Here is a 15,780-nt window from a genome sequence, read left to right on the forward strand (position 1 = left end):
AATGAGTCTCTAACTTAAGAAGGGGGAAAAAAAAGCTTTCCATTTTCAGGCGTATTTTGGATTTAGGGATTGATATAAAGGATTGTGGGTTTACGCCACCCATTTCCTTTATATTCAGGGACTATCTAAAAATGGGCATGGCACCAATTGTGAAATTGCTTGAAAGGAACTACCAAAAGATCTGCAAAACCACAATAAGAAATGTTCTATTATAACAGTTAGTGTGACAGTCATATCGTGCAGGTTAAGATACGAATCAGCAAAATTAACTAGGAGATTCTCAAAATATGTAGACTTAAGCACTGCAAAATAAATAAATACATAAATACATAAGAAAAGTAAAGAAAAATATAAAAATGAGAATCCACATCTCCGCATCCTGAATTGTTCTTGAAAAATGAAACATTCATACAGAATCACCTCCATTCTCAGTAGATCAGAGAACCAGAGAATCAGGACTCTGGTTAACAAGTGAAGCTGTCTTATCTCTTCCCCTTACTCCACAAGACCTTTTGTAATCCCTTTCTATGTCAATCCTGTCTTCCACAACAGGGAAATGAGTCTGGGTCACTGTGACTACTCCCTAGGAGTTATTCTAATGCCTTTCCAAGTAAGTAGAGAAAACAAGGTTTTCTAGGCAACAGAAAGCCTTTGCACACTTACGGGGAAATTTTGTCCCTACCTATTTCTTTCTTTCGAAGTATCGGTTAATCTTGGCAAACGTACTACAACCACATGATGGAATCAATGTATTTACTCAGATGCAGGTCCTCTATTTACTTAGACCCAAGTCCTTAGCAGACACTCGATCATCAGTGAAGTCCTAGAGCCTTCCATTCTGTGCCCGGAATTTAACTGACAATGTTCCAGCGTGTCTTCACGTTGGATCTCCACTCTTACTCTCATCCTAGTGCCCCACCGATGAAAACTTACTTAATCCAACATCACCCTCGTCTTGGTCGTTTGGAGCTCGATGATGGCAAAGACGGCGAAGGAGGAGTCCCACATGGCTCAGCAGGATGAAAGGTGGTGGCAGCCAAGGCTTCTTGTGATAAGTCATGATGTAGCGATAGCGATTGTACTTCCATAGTTTATTGGAAATGGATTTCATATCCACGTAAACATTACTGCAAGTTGTAGTTAAGACAGGGATAACTTTTTAATATGGCATCCTGAAACATCACAGATCCTTTCTCTACTTTCCAACTTTTTGACTGGTTCACCTGACCTTCCCAGCCTTAGCCAATAAAAATAATATCCATTGCCTTTGTGATTCTTCTTCTACCCAAAAAGATACATTAATCACCTTCTACAGTAAAATATGCTAATCAGAATAAACAAAAAATAGGAATGACAATCAGAGAGAAAATGCTAATGTTTTAAATGCAATGAACAGAAACTGAAACTTTACACTATTCTTGGTACACCATCTCTTCTCACATAGGAAGTTCTTTTCAGTCCATAATTCACCATTCACAGTAACTACTGTTAATGTTTCTCTCTATTATCATCCTTATGAAGAGATTCTCCTCATGTCAAACATGAGAACTGATAGAATAATCCTAGTTATAACACACCCAAAGGAAAGAATGGTAATGAAGAAGCGACAGGGAAGAAAAATGAATTCACCCTAAAATAATCAATAAGGGCACCTTCTATGTAGAAACTAAACTAAATTACTTAGATTAACTTTACAATGAAGGTAATCCCTTATCAATAGGCTACCTTAGATGATCTCTTTTACATTAATTTTAATATGTAGATACTAGGGTAAATACTGACATTATGGAACTGTCCATGAAGTTGTGGTAGGTGGTACACTTACTCCAAAACACCATATCATCCCTAATTACTTAACTTTAAGTCTATAACACGGTAAGTGCAGGGAGAGGACACAATGGAATGTCTATCTTAACATTCTGCTCAGGCTAATATAAAGTTTGGCTTTTATAGAGAAAGATGGCAAAGTGGCACTTGAGTAGGACAGGAGAAATTAGCCAGTAAAAAGACAGGCAGCCCTAAATGTGAGCGATCATAAAAAGAAGGAACCAGAACTATCCTGGAGAAAGCCAGCTCAGAATAAGAGGGAGGGGGAAGTTTCACAGAATCCATAAAGTGGATGATGGAAAGAAAGAAAACTGGGTTTGGCAGAAGAGACTCATAAATATGGAGAACAAACTGAGGGATGCTGGAGGGGCTGTGGGAGGGGGGATGGGCTAAATGGGTAAGGGGCATTAAGGAATCTACTCCTGAAATCATTGTTTCACTATATGCTAACTAAATTGGACGTAAATTTTTAAAAATAAAAAATAAAATTAAAAAAAAAAAGAAAGAAAGAAAACTGGGTTTGCTTTGGTTTTGTGAGAAGGGGGTGGGTACAGAGAGAATCCTAAGCAGGCTCTGTCCTCAGTGCGGAACCCGATGTGGGGCTCAATCTCACGACCATGAGATCATGGCCTGAACTGAAATCAAGAGTCGGACACTTAACTAATTGAGCCATCCAGGTGCCCCAAAAGATAGAAAACTGGGTCTTAACATAGTTCTCAAAGTGTGGTCTGAACCACAGCATTAGCATCACCTGAGGACATGTCAAAAATGTAAATTCATGGGCCCTAGCCCAGAACTACTGAATCAGAAACTCTAGCAGAGACGTAACATCAATCTGTGTCTCAGCAAGCCCTCCAGGTGATTCTCCTGCACCATCAGGTTTGAGAACCACCAGGATTAAATGCCAGTCACTCCAAGTGTAACTACAGCCTGTCCACCAGCAGGTGGCAATCTTCACAGTGTATTTCAGGGTGGTGGGGGGGAGGGGTTGTTTGTCTGTTTTTGTTTCTTTGTTTGTTTTTATTTTTGTTTTTTGTAATTCTTGCTATGAAGAATTTAGAATGGGCACCTGGACAAGTAGTCATATCTGGGGTTTCTCAGCTCATTGGTCCTCAGGCTGTCCATCTCTAGAGAGAGACAACTGTCTATGTGAGGATTTCTCAACCTCTCTTTTGACACCTGCCATTTTTGAGAAGCAAAAATCTCATACCCACTCTAAATATTATTTGAAGTGTCATAAATAATAGCTATACTAACTAAACACCAGGATATGTTAGACATTTATAAAATGGTGGGACTAAAAGAGATGACAGTTACATAAGCTTGTAACAAACAGAAAGGTACATCTTCCCATATATTTGCAACAACAGTCATTTTTTTAGTATTCTGATTTATTTTGCTCCCCTCCAGCCCTTTGCTTCCCTATTTTCTTTACTTATATTCCACTGCATTGGTTTCTCTTCTTTTATATTGCCTTCTTCAGTGGGGTAATCAATGAATAAAATACTAAGCACATTGCCTGGCATAAACGAGGCATTCAAAAAATACTAGTTTCCTCCCATCACTTCACTTGATTTCTCTTAACCATTGAACAAATATATTTATGCACTCTTTTTGGTACTTGGGAAAATTTTTTCAGCAAAAAAGACAATACGATATCTTGTCCTTGAGGCACTTATATTCCAGTAGACAAAAAAGACAAACAGGAAAAAAATATATATAAAATATAAAACTTGTATGTACACAAGTGGGTACAAAGAAAGAAGAATAAGGGGGACCAGGCAAAGAGATGGCTGAAGGAAAGGGCGGTGTGCTTTCAAATGCCATCCTTAAGTTAGGTCTAATTAAAAAGGGAACATTTGAGCACAGGCTTGAAGGGGGTGAGGGAATGGGTCCCACTGATACCTGAAGGAAGAGCACTCCAGGCAGAGGGAACAGCAACTGCAAACACACCTGTGCTGGTTGAAAACCTATGGGTGTGTGTTGGGGGGAGGGGGGGGCCGGGCAGTGTGGTTGGAGGGGAAAGGGTTAAGGGAAGAGTAGTGTGATGTGTGATTTTAAAAGCAGCAGGAAAACCAACTCACCAGGGCTCTCTAGGTCATGGTAGGAATTGTGAAATGGGGAACCATTGAGGGTTTGGAGCAGAGTAGTGACACCATCTGACATATGTCTTTGAAGAGTCATTAGGGACAACTGTTGATAACAGTATATAGGAGCCAAAGACAGAAGCAGAGAAATAAGTAGGAGGCTCTCCAGTAGCAGTGGGGTGGTAAGAGGTGGTTGGATCGATGATCTATTTGAAGGCAGAGTCAACAGGAGTCCCTGGCAGTTTAGAGGTAGAGACATAAGTAGCATTAAGAATGACTCCAAGGCTGTTGATCTGAACAACTGGGGAAATGGAGATTTGATGGAAACTTGTGGTCTTCTCCGTAGATTTGAGAAAGATGACAAGTAGAATAAGTACATGCTGGCAAAGAGAGGAGATCAGGTGGACACTTAGAATTTTTAGAATTCTATTATACATCCAACCGGTAGCAGATAAGGGGGCAGTTGGAGCTGTAAGACTGCAGTTCAAGGAAGAGATTCGGGCTGGAAATACAAATTGGAATTTGTCAGCATTACAGGAAACTGACCAAGATCACCAAATGAAATGTAAATAAAAGATGAGCAAGGTCTGGGCCCAGGGAAGTTCCAAGGTTAAAAGGTTGAGGAGAAGGAGATGATCCAGAAAAGTAGACCGAGAAGAAATGAAAAGTGAGAAAGAGGAAGCAAAGAGGAAGACATACTGGAGCCAAGTAACGAAAAGTCACAAAGAAGCCCTCCGTCAGCTTTTAATCTCAGCAACAGTTATTCTTCCGCGATTCCAACTTACTACTTTACTACAATGCATGATCTCCTTTCATTCTGCTTTTATTACTCTCTCCATTTATTGTTTTTTTTTTCCTTTTCTTGTGCTCTCTTCCCTTCCTACCAGTAGTTTCATGCCCATGTTTTAAAACCATAATGAAAAGGGGGAGAAAATGGCACACACAAAAACCAAAGGTTACATACCCAAAATATGAGAATCTACTCAAAACAACTGCCCCCATTTTGATTTAAATAAAATAACCATATTTAACTAAAATAACCTACTTGAAAAAAGCAATCAACAGGTTCACCATGATGATATACTGCACGAAGAGGTAGACAGCTTGGAGGAACGGAGTAAGAAAAGAACCAGGAGGGCAAGACGGATGGCTTGCACAAACTACAAATAAAGAATTTAACAGAATGAGAGATAAGATGAATCACAGTCCTATGGTTCTACACAAATATTTATCACATTAACTTAGCAGAATACCATAAATTTTTGACATCTTTAAGATCCAGATGAATATTTTCCAGATTGTTTTTTTACTCTGAGTATCTACAAGGGTTTGATTTCTGAACGATGCCAAAATCCCCAACACACCATCTATATCTGAAGCATAGACTTCTCCATATATCATCCAGTATGGCTCAAATACAATATCTCGAGCAAGGCTCCAAGATGGCAGTTGCTTTGGTGAAAGAATGGCCTTGCGTGCCACTCCAAAGCTCAGCAGGACGATGGCCATCATGATCACAATGTAGAACATGTTTGCGGTCTACAAAATAACACAGCACAACCAGAACTTTACCTCTCATTTTAAGTTTAGAACAAATCAAACACCAGCAGCATTCATAATCACACCTCCCAGTATTAAGACTGTCTAGTCATTGACCAAAATGCCGTAGTCCATGACTAGCTGGGTTTCCTTTGGCTAAACCATTTCCTTCCCTCTGTCACAGCATGTTTCATGTCAATGTCTGTCTAAAAACATAGATGTGTTGAGGGTGAAGAATCTGTGCTTAAACAAAAAAATAGGGAGTATTCAAATTGGTCAAAGGAGTCCTTATCCCTAAGGTTATCTTCAGGAATCAATTAGAGACTGAGAAATGGATCAGGTCATGTTCATTTCACTTACTAAATGTACATCAATTCAACCCTTTTGTTCACTTATTTCATGAGTATTTCATGAGCTCCTCTGAATTTCTTAGCCTCCCTTCCACAAAGCTGGTACCATATGACCTATTCTAACCGATAGCCTGGGGAGTGGCAGTGAGTTATTTTAATTCCTGCCCAGAACAGTTAAAAGCTGTTAAACTTTCTCCATCCCTCTCATTCCCCACCACAGGAGACCTTGGAATCCATGTTATGTTGACATGGCACCGTCACAAGATAAAAGGATTCTTGATCCCTGAGTTATAGGGTAGAGCTCAGCCCCCATGAACACTCATTAAACTTTGCATTAGGGAGAAATAACTTGTGCTAACTCACCAAGATGTATCAGTTACCTCAGCACAACCTATCTGATAAATATCAATGCCACCAAGACCAGAGAACATTTCTTGTTTAAAAATATAAAGAAAAAAAATTTTACATATAAGTGTAAAGAAAGAAAAATCTGTCTTTGGAGTCCTAGAGGTTCTCCCTCTTCTGTTCTCCTTTGTTCAAGCACTACCCTTCTCTCTCCAGAACTTGCCCCATCCCTGCCAGTGAGTATTCCAGAAGGAAAAGCCAAAGATGATCTGGAGAGTACTTCCTAGAGGGTGGGTCTCAGGTCCCTAAGCCAGTTGGAGAAGGCTAACCCAACTGCACAGCAGGCTCAGATGACAGAGCCGGATGGTCCAGATTTGAAACCTGACTCCCCTACTTATGCCCTGGGGAAATTTACTTAACCTCCATTTCCGTGTATGAAAAATATGGACAACAGTAACAGTGCCTATCTTATAATGTTATTTTGAAGATTAAATGAGTTAATAGGTACAAGTACTTAGAATATAGTGCAGCCCATAACGCATACTACTTAAGAGTTGGCTGCGGGTGAGGAGATAAAAAGATACATTGAAAGTGTTAGCAGAAAATATTACTGGTGGTAGCCTCACACAAATCTGACCTTCGAGAATCACTGTGCTCAGAGACACATTTGATTCAATCATATCTTCTGGCCGTAACCAGAAGGCTAATAAGTGGAGTCTCCTTATCAATCACCCAATATACTCTGCAAGGACATTTGTTAAATATGAGTTTGTGGTTATAAAGAAAGCAGAGACGACATGAACTCAATGTCTGTGCTTCTATAAACAATTCTAAAGGTTAAACTACTGGATGTGAACCATGAAAGTAGGCAAAGTCATTAAAAAGGACCCCAGAACACACAAACAGATCGTACTCACCATTTTTGCAATCATGGTCACATATGGACCTACGTGTTGATTCACGGCAAAGAAGTCCAGGAGCCGTGAGAACCAGAATATGATGTCTATGCAGTAGATTAGTCTTCCCGCTGTGTGCAAAGGAGGGTCGCCCCACCGAAGGCCAAAACCAACTGAAAACAGGCCAATAGCCACAGTTTCTATTAGGTTCCAGTACTCACTAATCCATACCTTCACCTTTTGAGTAAACTTCCCAGGTTCTGAAATACAGACCTAAAAGAAGAAAGAAAGAGGGAAATTTAAAGAATGGAATGTGACCCAAGGGGCTCATAATACTGTTCTTTGGCACATCAACTGCTGGCTTAGAGAATAATTTGAACCCCACCAAACCTTGATCACAAGGGTATTTTAGAGCCTTCAGTTATCCTTGGCCAATGAATTATTAAAACGGTTCTATAAATGTGTTTTAATGTCACCAGCTATTTGAAAAACAAACCAGAAAAAAAAAAAGAATACGTTTTCCTACCTTTCATTAATCCTAAGCTAACACAGGGGGCCACCAAGACATTTAAAAACTCAGTATTACCGTGGGTCTATTACAGCTACCTTTCTGTTTTCATGAGGGAGAGCCAGTACAGAGGAAACTGGTTTGAAACCAAGGAATCCTGTAATCGAGTCCTGCTACCACTACTTAGTGAGTCGTTGACAAATCACTAAGAATGCCACATTAGAAGTCACTAGTATAAGAAATTACCCCTGCAAAAGAATATCAGACAAATTCAAACGTAAAGTCATAAACTTATTTTTCCCAAAGCATAAAAAATGGTGGCATTCAGAGGTTTTTCTCCTGAATTGTTTTCTATAAACTCCACGATACTGACTAGCAGGCGATACAGGTATAATTACTAAGAATACATTCACTTAGTATACAGTGTTCATCATATTAGCTCCAGAACAAAATGAAGGTATGTGAATGCATATACATCGAGACACATATACACTGACGTGTAAAACAAAGTTATAGCTGCATATGATTATAGTTAAACCTGCATGAATGTTACCTCTGGGGTTTTTTTTAAGCGACTCGCTTGCAAAACCAAAAATGAAAGTTTTGTTTTGTCTTTTGGACTACTTGCCTCAGGGATTCTCAGTTTCAATTTTCAAAGGTGTTTAGGAAAATGATTCAAAAGCCATCAATGAATTCTTTCCTTATTGCACAACTCTGGCCACTTATTTGCCTACTGTAAAATGAGGCTGACAAGGTACAGTAATGGTAGGCTATAAAAATCAATCTAATTAAAAATAAAAAAACCTTCTGGGAAATCAAACAGTTGGAGGGTCTAACAACAATTAGATAGCCTCACTCTAAGACAGATAAACACACTTGGACGTCTTTAAAAATAACTGCTTTCAAAGAGCAGCAACCAGCAGTAAGTCTTTGGCAAGGATTAAGGGTTGAGATCAGAGATCTTCCCCTAAATACCCTTTCTATCCCGAGCAAATCAGGATCAGCATTGCCTGTCTCGCCCCCACCCTTGCTGTATCTGTCCGTTTTCATCACGAGCCCAAAACACCTCTTCCTAGAGGTGGAGAAGACAAAGGTAGAAGGGGCGACTCACCTCCCTGACCTTCTCAATGGCATTGGTGAAGATATAAATGATAACAAGCCACTCTTGCACGCTGGGCTGGGGCTGCATCTCCACCAACACAGTGTAAGTGAACAGCATGAGGAATGCCAAATATGCCATCTATGAGGGGGACACACATTCCCTGGACATGAGTGAGAGTCGTAATGGAGAATGCCAAGTAGACACAAACCGAGCCAAGCAGAGACACAAAGGAACTTCAACATGATAACATGGAAATATAACTTCCGTTTACGCAGAACCTGATTTCAAGGAAAGTACAAGAATGTACAGTTTTCTATGCCAGAATTTAATGAAAGCAATGAAGACCGCTGTTCCCAAATGCATGGAATGGGGCACTGTCTCATCTTGTTGGCTCCTGACCAGAATTTCTGGAACCCGGCCCATGCCGACATGGACACCGTCAGGCTAACGACAAACCGAGAGAGAATCATACACTTTCCCCTCCCTGTAAGCATAGAAAACACGTGCCCCAAGTACACCAAGGAGCAGTATCAGTAGGTGTCTATTTTCGAATGTAATAAAATGTGACATTAGCTTCTGCTGGGAGTTTTATTTTATGTTGATAAAAACATCCTGGTTAGCGGGAAAGTATCGTCCAACTGTGAGTCCTTGTAGTGAAAGACTGTTCACATTTTTATCTTCAGCACTCAAACTAACACATGGTAGACATTCAAGAAATGCATGTTTCATTTTTAACTATATATATTAAACCTAGATTTCCAATATCTTCAAAAAGTTAAGACACACTAAGCACACACATATATAGACACATAGGGACTAATAGCTTTGTAATCTTTTCCAACGTTCTTATTATCTTAAGATATATTCCCAGAAGTAGAATCACTGGGCATACACATTTAAATCCGTGACAATGCTACTAAATTGCCCATCAGAAAGGCTTTACCAGTTTCCATAATCACCAACAATGCATGAGACCGTGTTCTTTTAATGACTTCAGTGACAATATGTAGTGCTAGCTGATCGACAGATGTATTAAAGCCCCAGATCAATAGCGAGGGACGTGTGTGTGTGTGTGTGTGTGTGTGTGTGTGTGTGTGTGCACTCATTTTCATTCTCAAGGAAGTGAATCATATTACTTTAACCTGAATCTCTATTTTCAGATCTTTCTGAGCTCTACCTAAGCTTGGTACATTACCCTCCCAGTAGAGTTCTACGCAGAGAATGGCCAAAACCACTTCTAACTACACAGTAGTCATTGTATATACAATGTGTGGTATTTGGGGAAGGCACGGTGGGTATTGCTGCCTATGAGATAAAGAGTTTAGAAAAGCAAGCACATAAGAAAGTTAAGGTAAATTCTGTTAATTCTATATTTCTCGAAGTTTATTCCTCAAAGTCTAAGCATGTTTGATGACCACTTAGACACATAATTTAAATAAATTTGTTCTATCAAGTAATCTTCTTTTTTTTTTTCCTTTTTGTCATTGGCTTCATGATGACCAAACACTAAATCACCGTAGATATTGGTAATATTGCCCCCTGATACTTTCTTTCTTTGCAACTCTTAAAAGATCCAAAAATGTTTACATTTTTTCTTCTTCATCATCACATTTGTAACAAGACACTGCTTCAGTAAAACACGCACATCATAACCGAGCCATGTGACATCAAGTCAAGAACGTCTGTGTTCACTGCTAACACTGTCCATTATGGGGGGGCAGACCCAGGTGGCTAATTTGTTCCATTTGTTTGTTAACTATGTGTTGTTGCTGTTCTCTTTGCTTAGCTTTACTCCTGTCCCTAAGAGTTCATCGGCTGGAGATTTCCAAGAACAGAAATATTGAATATTTTTTTCTCAATGACATGGCTATGGCTAAAAGTCTCTCAAAGCTACTACCAGAGACTTTGGGATATTTTGTTACACATTCACAAAAAATGGTGAAACCTCATCATTTGAAGGAAGATTTGATTTTTGATAGCAGAACTATGTACATATTTAATAAATATATGAAATACACATTTGGATGGGCAAGTAAATATTTTGCAATGTAACACATTTAGATAAGTGTCCTTTTATAATCGCACTTGAAATGTTTTAGAAATACACAATTTGGCCAGGAGCAATTTAAAGTATAAGTAAGCATTAGAAAAATAAATGTTATTAAATAAATGTGAAAAGCACTCATTACATTTAAAGTGCAGTTAATGATTTCTCTGTATCACTACTATCAATATTAAATGTATTATTTATTTATAAAATTAACTTCTGCAATGTCATTGTCCTCCAAGGCGGAGGGGGGTGTCAGAAGAGGAAAATGAAATGATATGAAATGAAATGAAGTGAAGTGAAGTGAAATGAAATGAAATGAAATGAAATGAAATGAAATGAAATGAAATGAAATGAAATAAAATAAAATAAAATAAAATAAAAAAGTTTTATTATTCTCTCTATATTTATAATCATATGTGATTGAAGACAAAAAGCAAACACTTTGCATTTTTTGTTCATATTACACATTACACCTACAAATAACAAATCAACTCAACTGCTTGATTTCTTTGCCCAAGATGAGAAAAGGATCCACAGCCATCACTTAATTCTACAACCACTACTGTTACTTGGCTGTTCCACAAAGTTTCACAGGCTCAGTCCCAGCAGAGCTAATAGGAAGCACTCAGGAAAGAAGAAAATTCTTGTTCTTTTACTCCCATAGTAAGAGAGATTTGCTACAACCTGTCCTCACCTCCCTCCAATCTTCTCTCCTACCTCCTCTGTGATTCCCCTCATTTTTTTTTCTTATCGCACTTCTACATTTTATCACAAGTTGGCAAACCAGGCATATCATTACCAAAATCATCATTAACTATTGACCATCATGAAGCCTATTTTTAATTGCTGCAATGAGACCAACCGTATAAAACCAAAACTTGACAATTGGAGCATTGTAGAACTCATAGATTTTCCTGGTCCATGGGAGGCTTTGGGGACCACTCTTTAAATCAAAGTGCTGATTTTCATCTAGTTTCTCATCAGGGCCTCTCTCCAAATCACGGTCTTTCTGCAAAATAAATAATCATTTATTGTCAGAGCCTTAACTAAAATCCTGATATTTGCAAACATCCAAAATATGTAACTATTTATGAATATAATACATTAGAAATTAATTGGGCACCCACCTGCCAAATTATAATCTTAGTCTTGCGAGGAAAGAAAACTACATGTATTGCATAAATCTCTGACTTTTGGGGAAGGAGCCCAAGAGATCTCTGAAATGCAAGCCAAGTATCCAATAATGAAACCTAGTCAGACCAAGAGTAGTTCCAAGGGTTTAAAAGTGGTCCCTGCTCCTATTCTGCTTAACCTCCTTTGTCAGTATTTTGAAACCTAAAGATATCATAACATTCCCCTGAAATCATTAACAGATAATACAACTATCTCCATAATAGAGGAAGACAAAATAGACACCCATCGATGATGTATTTCCCAAGTCCTAGGAAAGTTGGGCACAGCATGAGTTTTAGAATTTTGGCTTTTGATAGCAGACATGTAGCCCTCATTGATGGCAGGGGTGCTGTGCCTAAAGTCCATGGACTCTCTGAGCTTCCAGGGTTCCTTGAATCCTCCTGCAACTATACGCCAGTATTTGTGTTGTACATGCAAATATTTTTCCAAGGAAAGCACCAAATCTTTCACCAGTTTCTTACAACAGATGTGTCAGTCCAAAGGGGTTAACCTTTGTAGGTGATGAGAAATAAGCATCTGTGTGGCAGACAAGGGGATGCATGACCGTGACTACACAGGTGTGCACACAGGATAAAAGCCTTGTAAAAAGCGGGCGGAAAGAACTGAAAAGAAAAGAAAGTATTACTTGTAGCCTGGTTGTTTTGGGGAAGAGGGAACTTAGGAATGGTAAAAGAGAAGCAAAGAGATGTCACCCTACTCTATAAAGGTCTGTGTGGTCCTAATTTTTAAACAGGAAATGCATTCCTTTTGTGACTTTAAAAAATATTAAATGAAAAGAAAGCAATGTTCTCTGATGCTTCTTTGACAAGTACGTTTCTCATCCTATCCACCAAAGATCTCTCTCTAGTTGTCACACCTGCAAGACTGGTATGATTTTACAAGACAAGGAATAAACGAAGTGTTGCTTGAAATGTCCATAAAATTGAGAAAATGTAATTTTTGAGGCTTCTGGCTTCTAGACCGGTTATCTCAGTGTCTGATTGATGGCTGTCATTCACATCACTTTGGGCAATGAAATTGGGGTTGTGACTTAAAAGTATAGGAACTGATCTGGTTCCTAACAGGTTTGGACCAGCCCAGAGTTAAAATAACTTAGAACCAATAAGAAAAGTCCTCATTTACTGTGATTTTAATGACATCAGTACCACGTTAAGAAGACCCCAGAAAGCAATTTAAGTAATGACTTTGTGAGTAAATAATATCTCTTATTATTTTTTTCTAGGAATTTCTCATTAGGTCTTACTTAACTCTTGACAATTTGGTATGTGTTATAAAGCCCTAATTGGGCCTCTCTCTAAGTTGAATTCAAAGACACCCAACTACCATGAGGAAGACAATGTGAGAATATAAATTCAGATTCAGGACTTTCCTTCCTTCACCCTTACAAGAAGGTAAACATAAAAATGTTTCACTTAGCTAACTTTTTTTCTATTCAAATCTCAATATCATCAATCAAATGGTCTCTCTCTCTCTCTCTCTCTCTCCCCCTTCCTCTCCCTCTTTTCTCTCCCCTCTCCCCTGTCCTCTCTCCTTCCTCTTTCTCTCAAAGGAATCTGCTATCAGCAGGCACACAGGATAAAATTATAACTACAACAATCAACTCTACTAAAATTCATACCTATTTGCCACTGTATTACTATCATCTTCCCCACTTAATGATGGTCTGATCAAACACATTATCGTTCAACTTTTGAAAACATTTTTTCATTGTAGTTTATCAACATGTCTAAGAACTAAACTCCTCTTTCTCCTTCCAAACCTGCTCCTTTTCCAAATATTCCCATATCCTTTCAAGATGTCCTTGTTTTAACCATCAACCTCTTGGTCGTATTTGCTACCTCCCTTTCATTCATGCTCCATGTTCAAACTCTATTTGATTCTTCACTTAAGATTTCTCTTTTCCTCTCTATGCCCATTGCTACTAACTCTGGCCAAAGCCCGTAATCCTCCTCATCTGGATGGTTACACCAGGCTATGTTCTCCCTGTTTTCAGCCTATCTTCTTGCCACGTCATCCTCTACGCTGGAGGCAGAATAATTTTCCTAATGGTCAGAGCATCTTGCTACTGTATCACATACATCCACGGGGTCTCTGTTACCTACAGAAAAAATACCACATTCCCTCATAGGATATACAAGAGTCTCCATGATCTAGCCTCAATCTACTTTCCCAGCCATACCCACAAATATTTCCTCCTTGTCCCATATCCACTATAACCTGGGCTCTAGCCAAGCCAAGGAACATACGATGTTTGACATATGCCTTGCAATTCCTGCCTCTGGGCCCCTACCTACTATCTGTCCTTCCACAGAAATGCTATTTCCACATAAGTCCATCTTAACCACTACCTCATTCATGAAGCCACCACCAATCTCCAATCCTCACTGACTGACACCAGATGAGAAGAATCTTCTTCTTCTAGTTAAGGCATTCGGCCATCTTGCTATAATTTGTTCCTAAGAAAGCTCCTGTCATCAAAAGTCATGCTTTCAAAGGGCTAGCAGCTAGATAGATTAAACTTCTGATGGCAAAGTTATTTTACCTGTAGAGACTTCAGTAAGGACTTTTATAAAACCTCATGAAGCAGATGCAGTGGGTGAATCTACACAGCTTCAGAACAATGGGCTTCCTTTTCCTATTACCGGTGGTACTTTCGTTATATTCATTATCACCTACTATTACCACAAGGACAAACTACAAAGACCTGCTAAAAGAGCATCTACCTGCCTTCACTTTTCTCCCAAAATATAGAATACAAATTGTGTTCTTCAACTTATCAAGCATATTATATTTAATCAACATTGTGAAATCTTACCGTCTCATCAAATGCTGACTCTCTGCTTAGCAAAATTCCAAACATAAAGCAGGTAATCAAAAACTATTGCTCTAGTTAAATTCATAGACAAGAGAACATTGTTACTGTGATTATAATCCATTCAGAACAGGACAAATTGAAACATTTTTTAAAAAATGCTTTAAATTGAATAATGCTGAGGTATCGCAGGTACTCGGCCTGATTATAAGCCCCATGGTGGCAGAAGCCACCATGCAGTGTCCCCAGAACACTGTATCTTATCTGGCACATGGGAGGTGGCCATTAAATATTAATTTAATTGATAAATTGATATGGCCATGTCCAAAGCATCCAGGTGGGCAATTGTTATAAACAGAACCACTACAGTACAGCCAAAGTTTAATTTTTCAGGGAATTGTGAGAACGTACCATATTTTTCAATGTTAAGAGTATAGTTAATTGCCACTTAAGGAAGGACTTCCTACTCTAAAAGTTCCCCTTTGAGAATGACTACTTAGTGGAATGCTCCAGCTATCTACAATGCCTTAAGTGTTTGTGGGAGCTTAGCTTTCCGTGAAACCTGTAAGAGCCAAAAGTGAAGTTACATCCGCTTGCAAAGTACTATTTGCTACCAACTGCCAACATATTTATACACTTGTTTATAGATAAGTAGGTGGGTGGATGGATGGATAGATAGATAGATAGATAGATAGATAGATAGATAGGTAGGTAGATAAGCAGCTTTCTCCATTGTTCACTTCAATAAACTAACTCAGTGTGAACATATAAATGAGCAAATTCAAACAAAATATCTCACATATGAAGACTTCATTCTATTTCTAAAGGTGTTAAGCCAACACTGCATTTCTTATCTTCCCTTAAAAAAACACTTGAAATGGTCTGTGCTTAGTAACCATATCATCTAGCCAGTACAGTCACAATTGCGACAACTTGATTAGCCCAGCTCGGCAAGATAATTGCTCACGCATTCTACAGAGGTTAGAATGCACCTGTCATCTTATACTCTGAGAACCCCAGATAAAACATCAGTCTTAGCAAAGTGAGGATGGAAGGAAGGGAGAGAGGGT

General features: G+C 38.8%; 1 protein-coding gene across 4 annotated transcripts in view; it reads right to left on the reverse strand.

The window, feature by feature from the left end:
* TRPM6 (transient receptor potential cation channel subfamily M member 6) overlaps window positions 1-15,780 on the reverse strand; it is a 205,034-nt gene that overhangs the window by 57,660 nt on the left and 131,594 nt on the right. For all 4 annotated transcript variants that reach the window (XM_086685020.1, XM_086685017.1, XM_086685018.1 and 1 more), the window contains 6 exons: window positions 11,567-11,713; window positions 8,664-8,792; window positions 7,066-7,317; window positions 5,279-5,453; window positions 4,960-5,074; window positions 934-1,127 (listed from right to left, as the gene is read on the reverse strand). In XM_086685020.1, coding sequence (XP_086541146.1) covers window positions 934-1,127; window positions 4,960-5,074; window positions 5,279-5,453; window positions 7,066-7,317; window positions 8,664-8,792; window positions 11,567-11,713 — 1,012 coding nt within the window. The remainder of the gene's footprint in view (window positions 1-933; window positions 1,128-4,959; window positions 5,075-5,278; window positions 5,454-7,065; window positions 7,318-8,663; window positions 8,793-11,566; window positions 11,714-15,780) is intronic.

Source organism: Puma concolor, chromosome D4 (genome assembly GCF_028749965.1).
Source record: "Puma concolor isolate L17-30 chromosome D4, mPumCon1.1.hap2, whole genome shotgun sequence".
NCBI classification, from domain to species: Eukaryota; Metazoa; Chordata; class Mammalia; order Carnivora; family Felidae; genus Puma; species Puma concolor.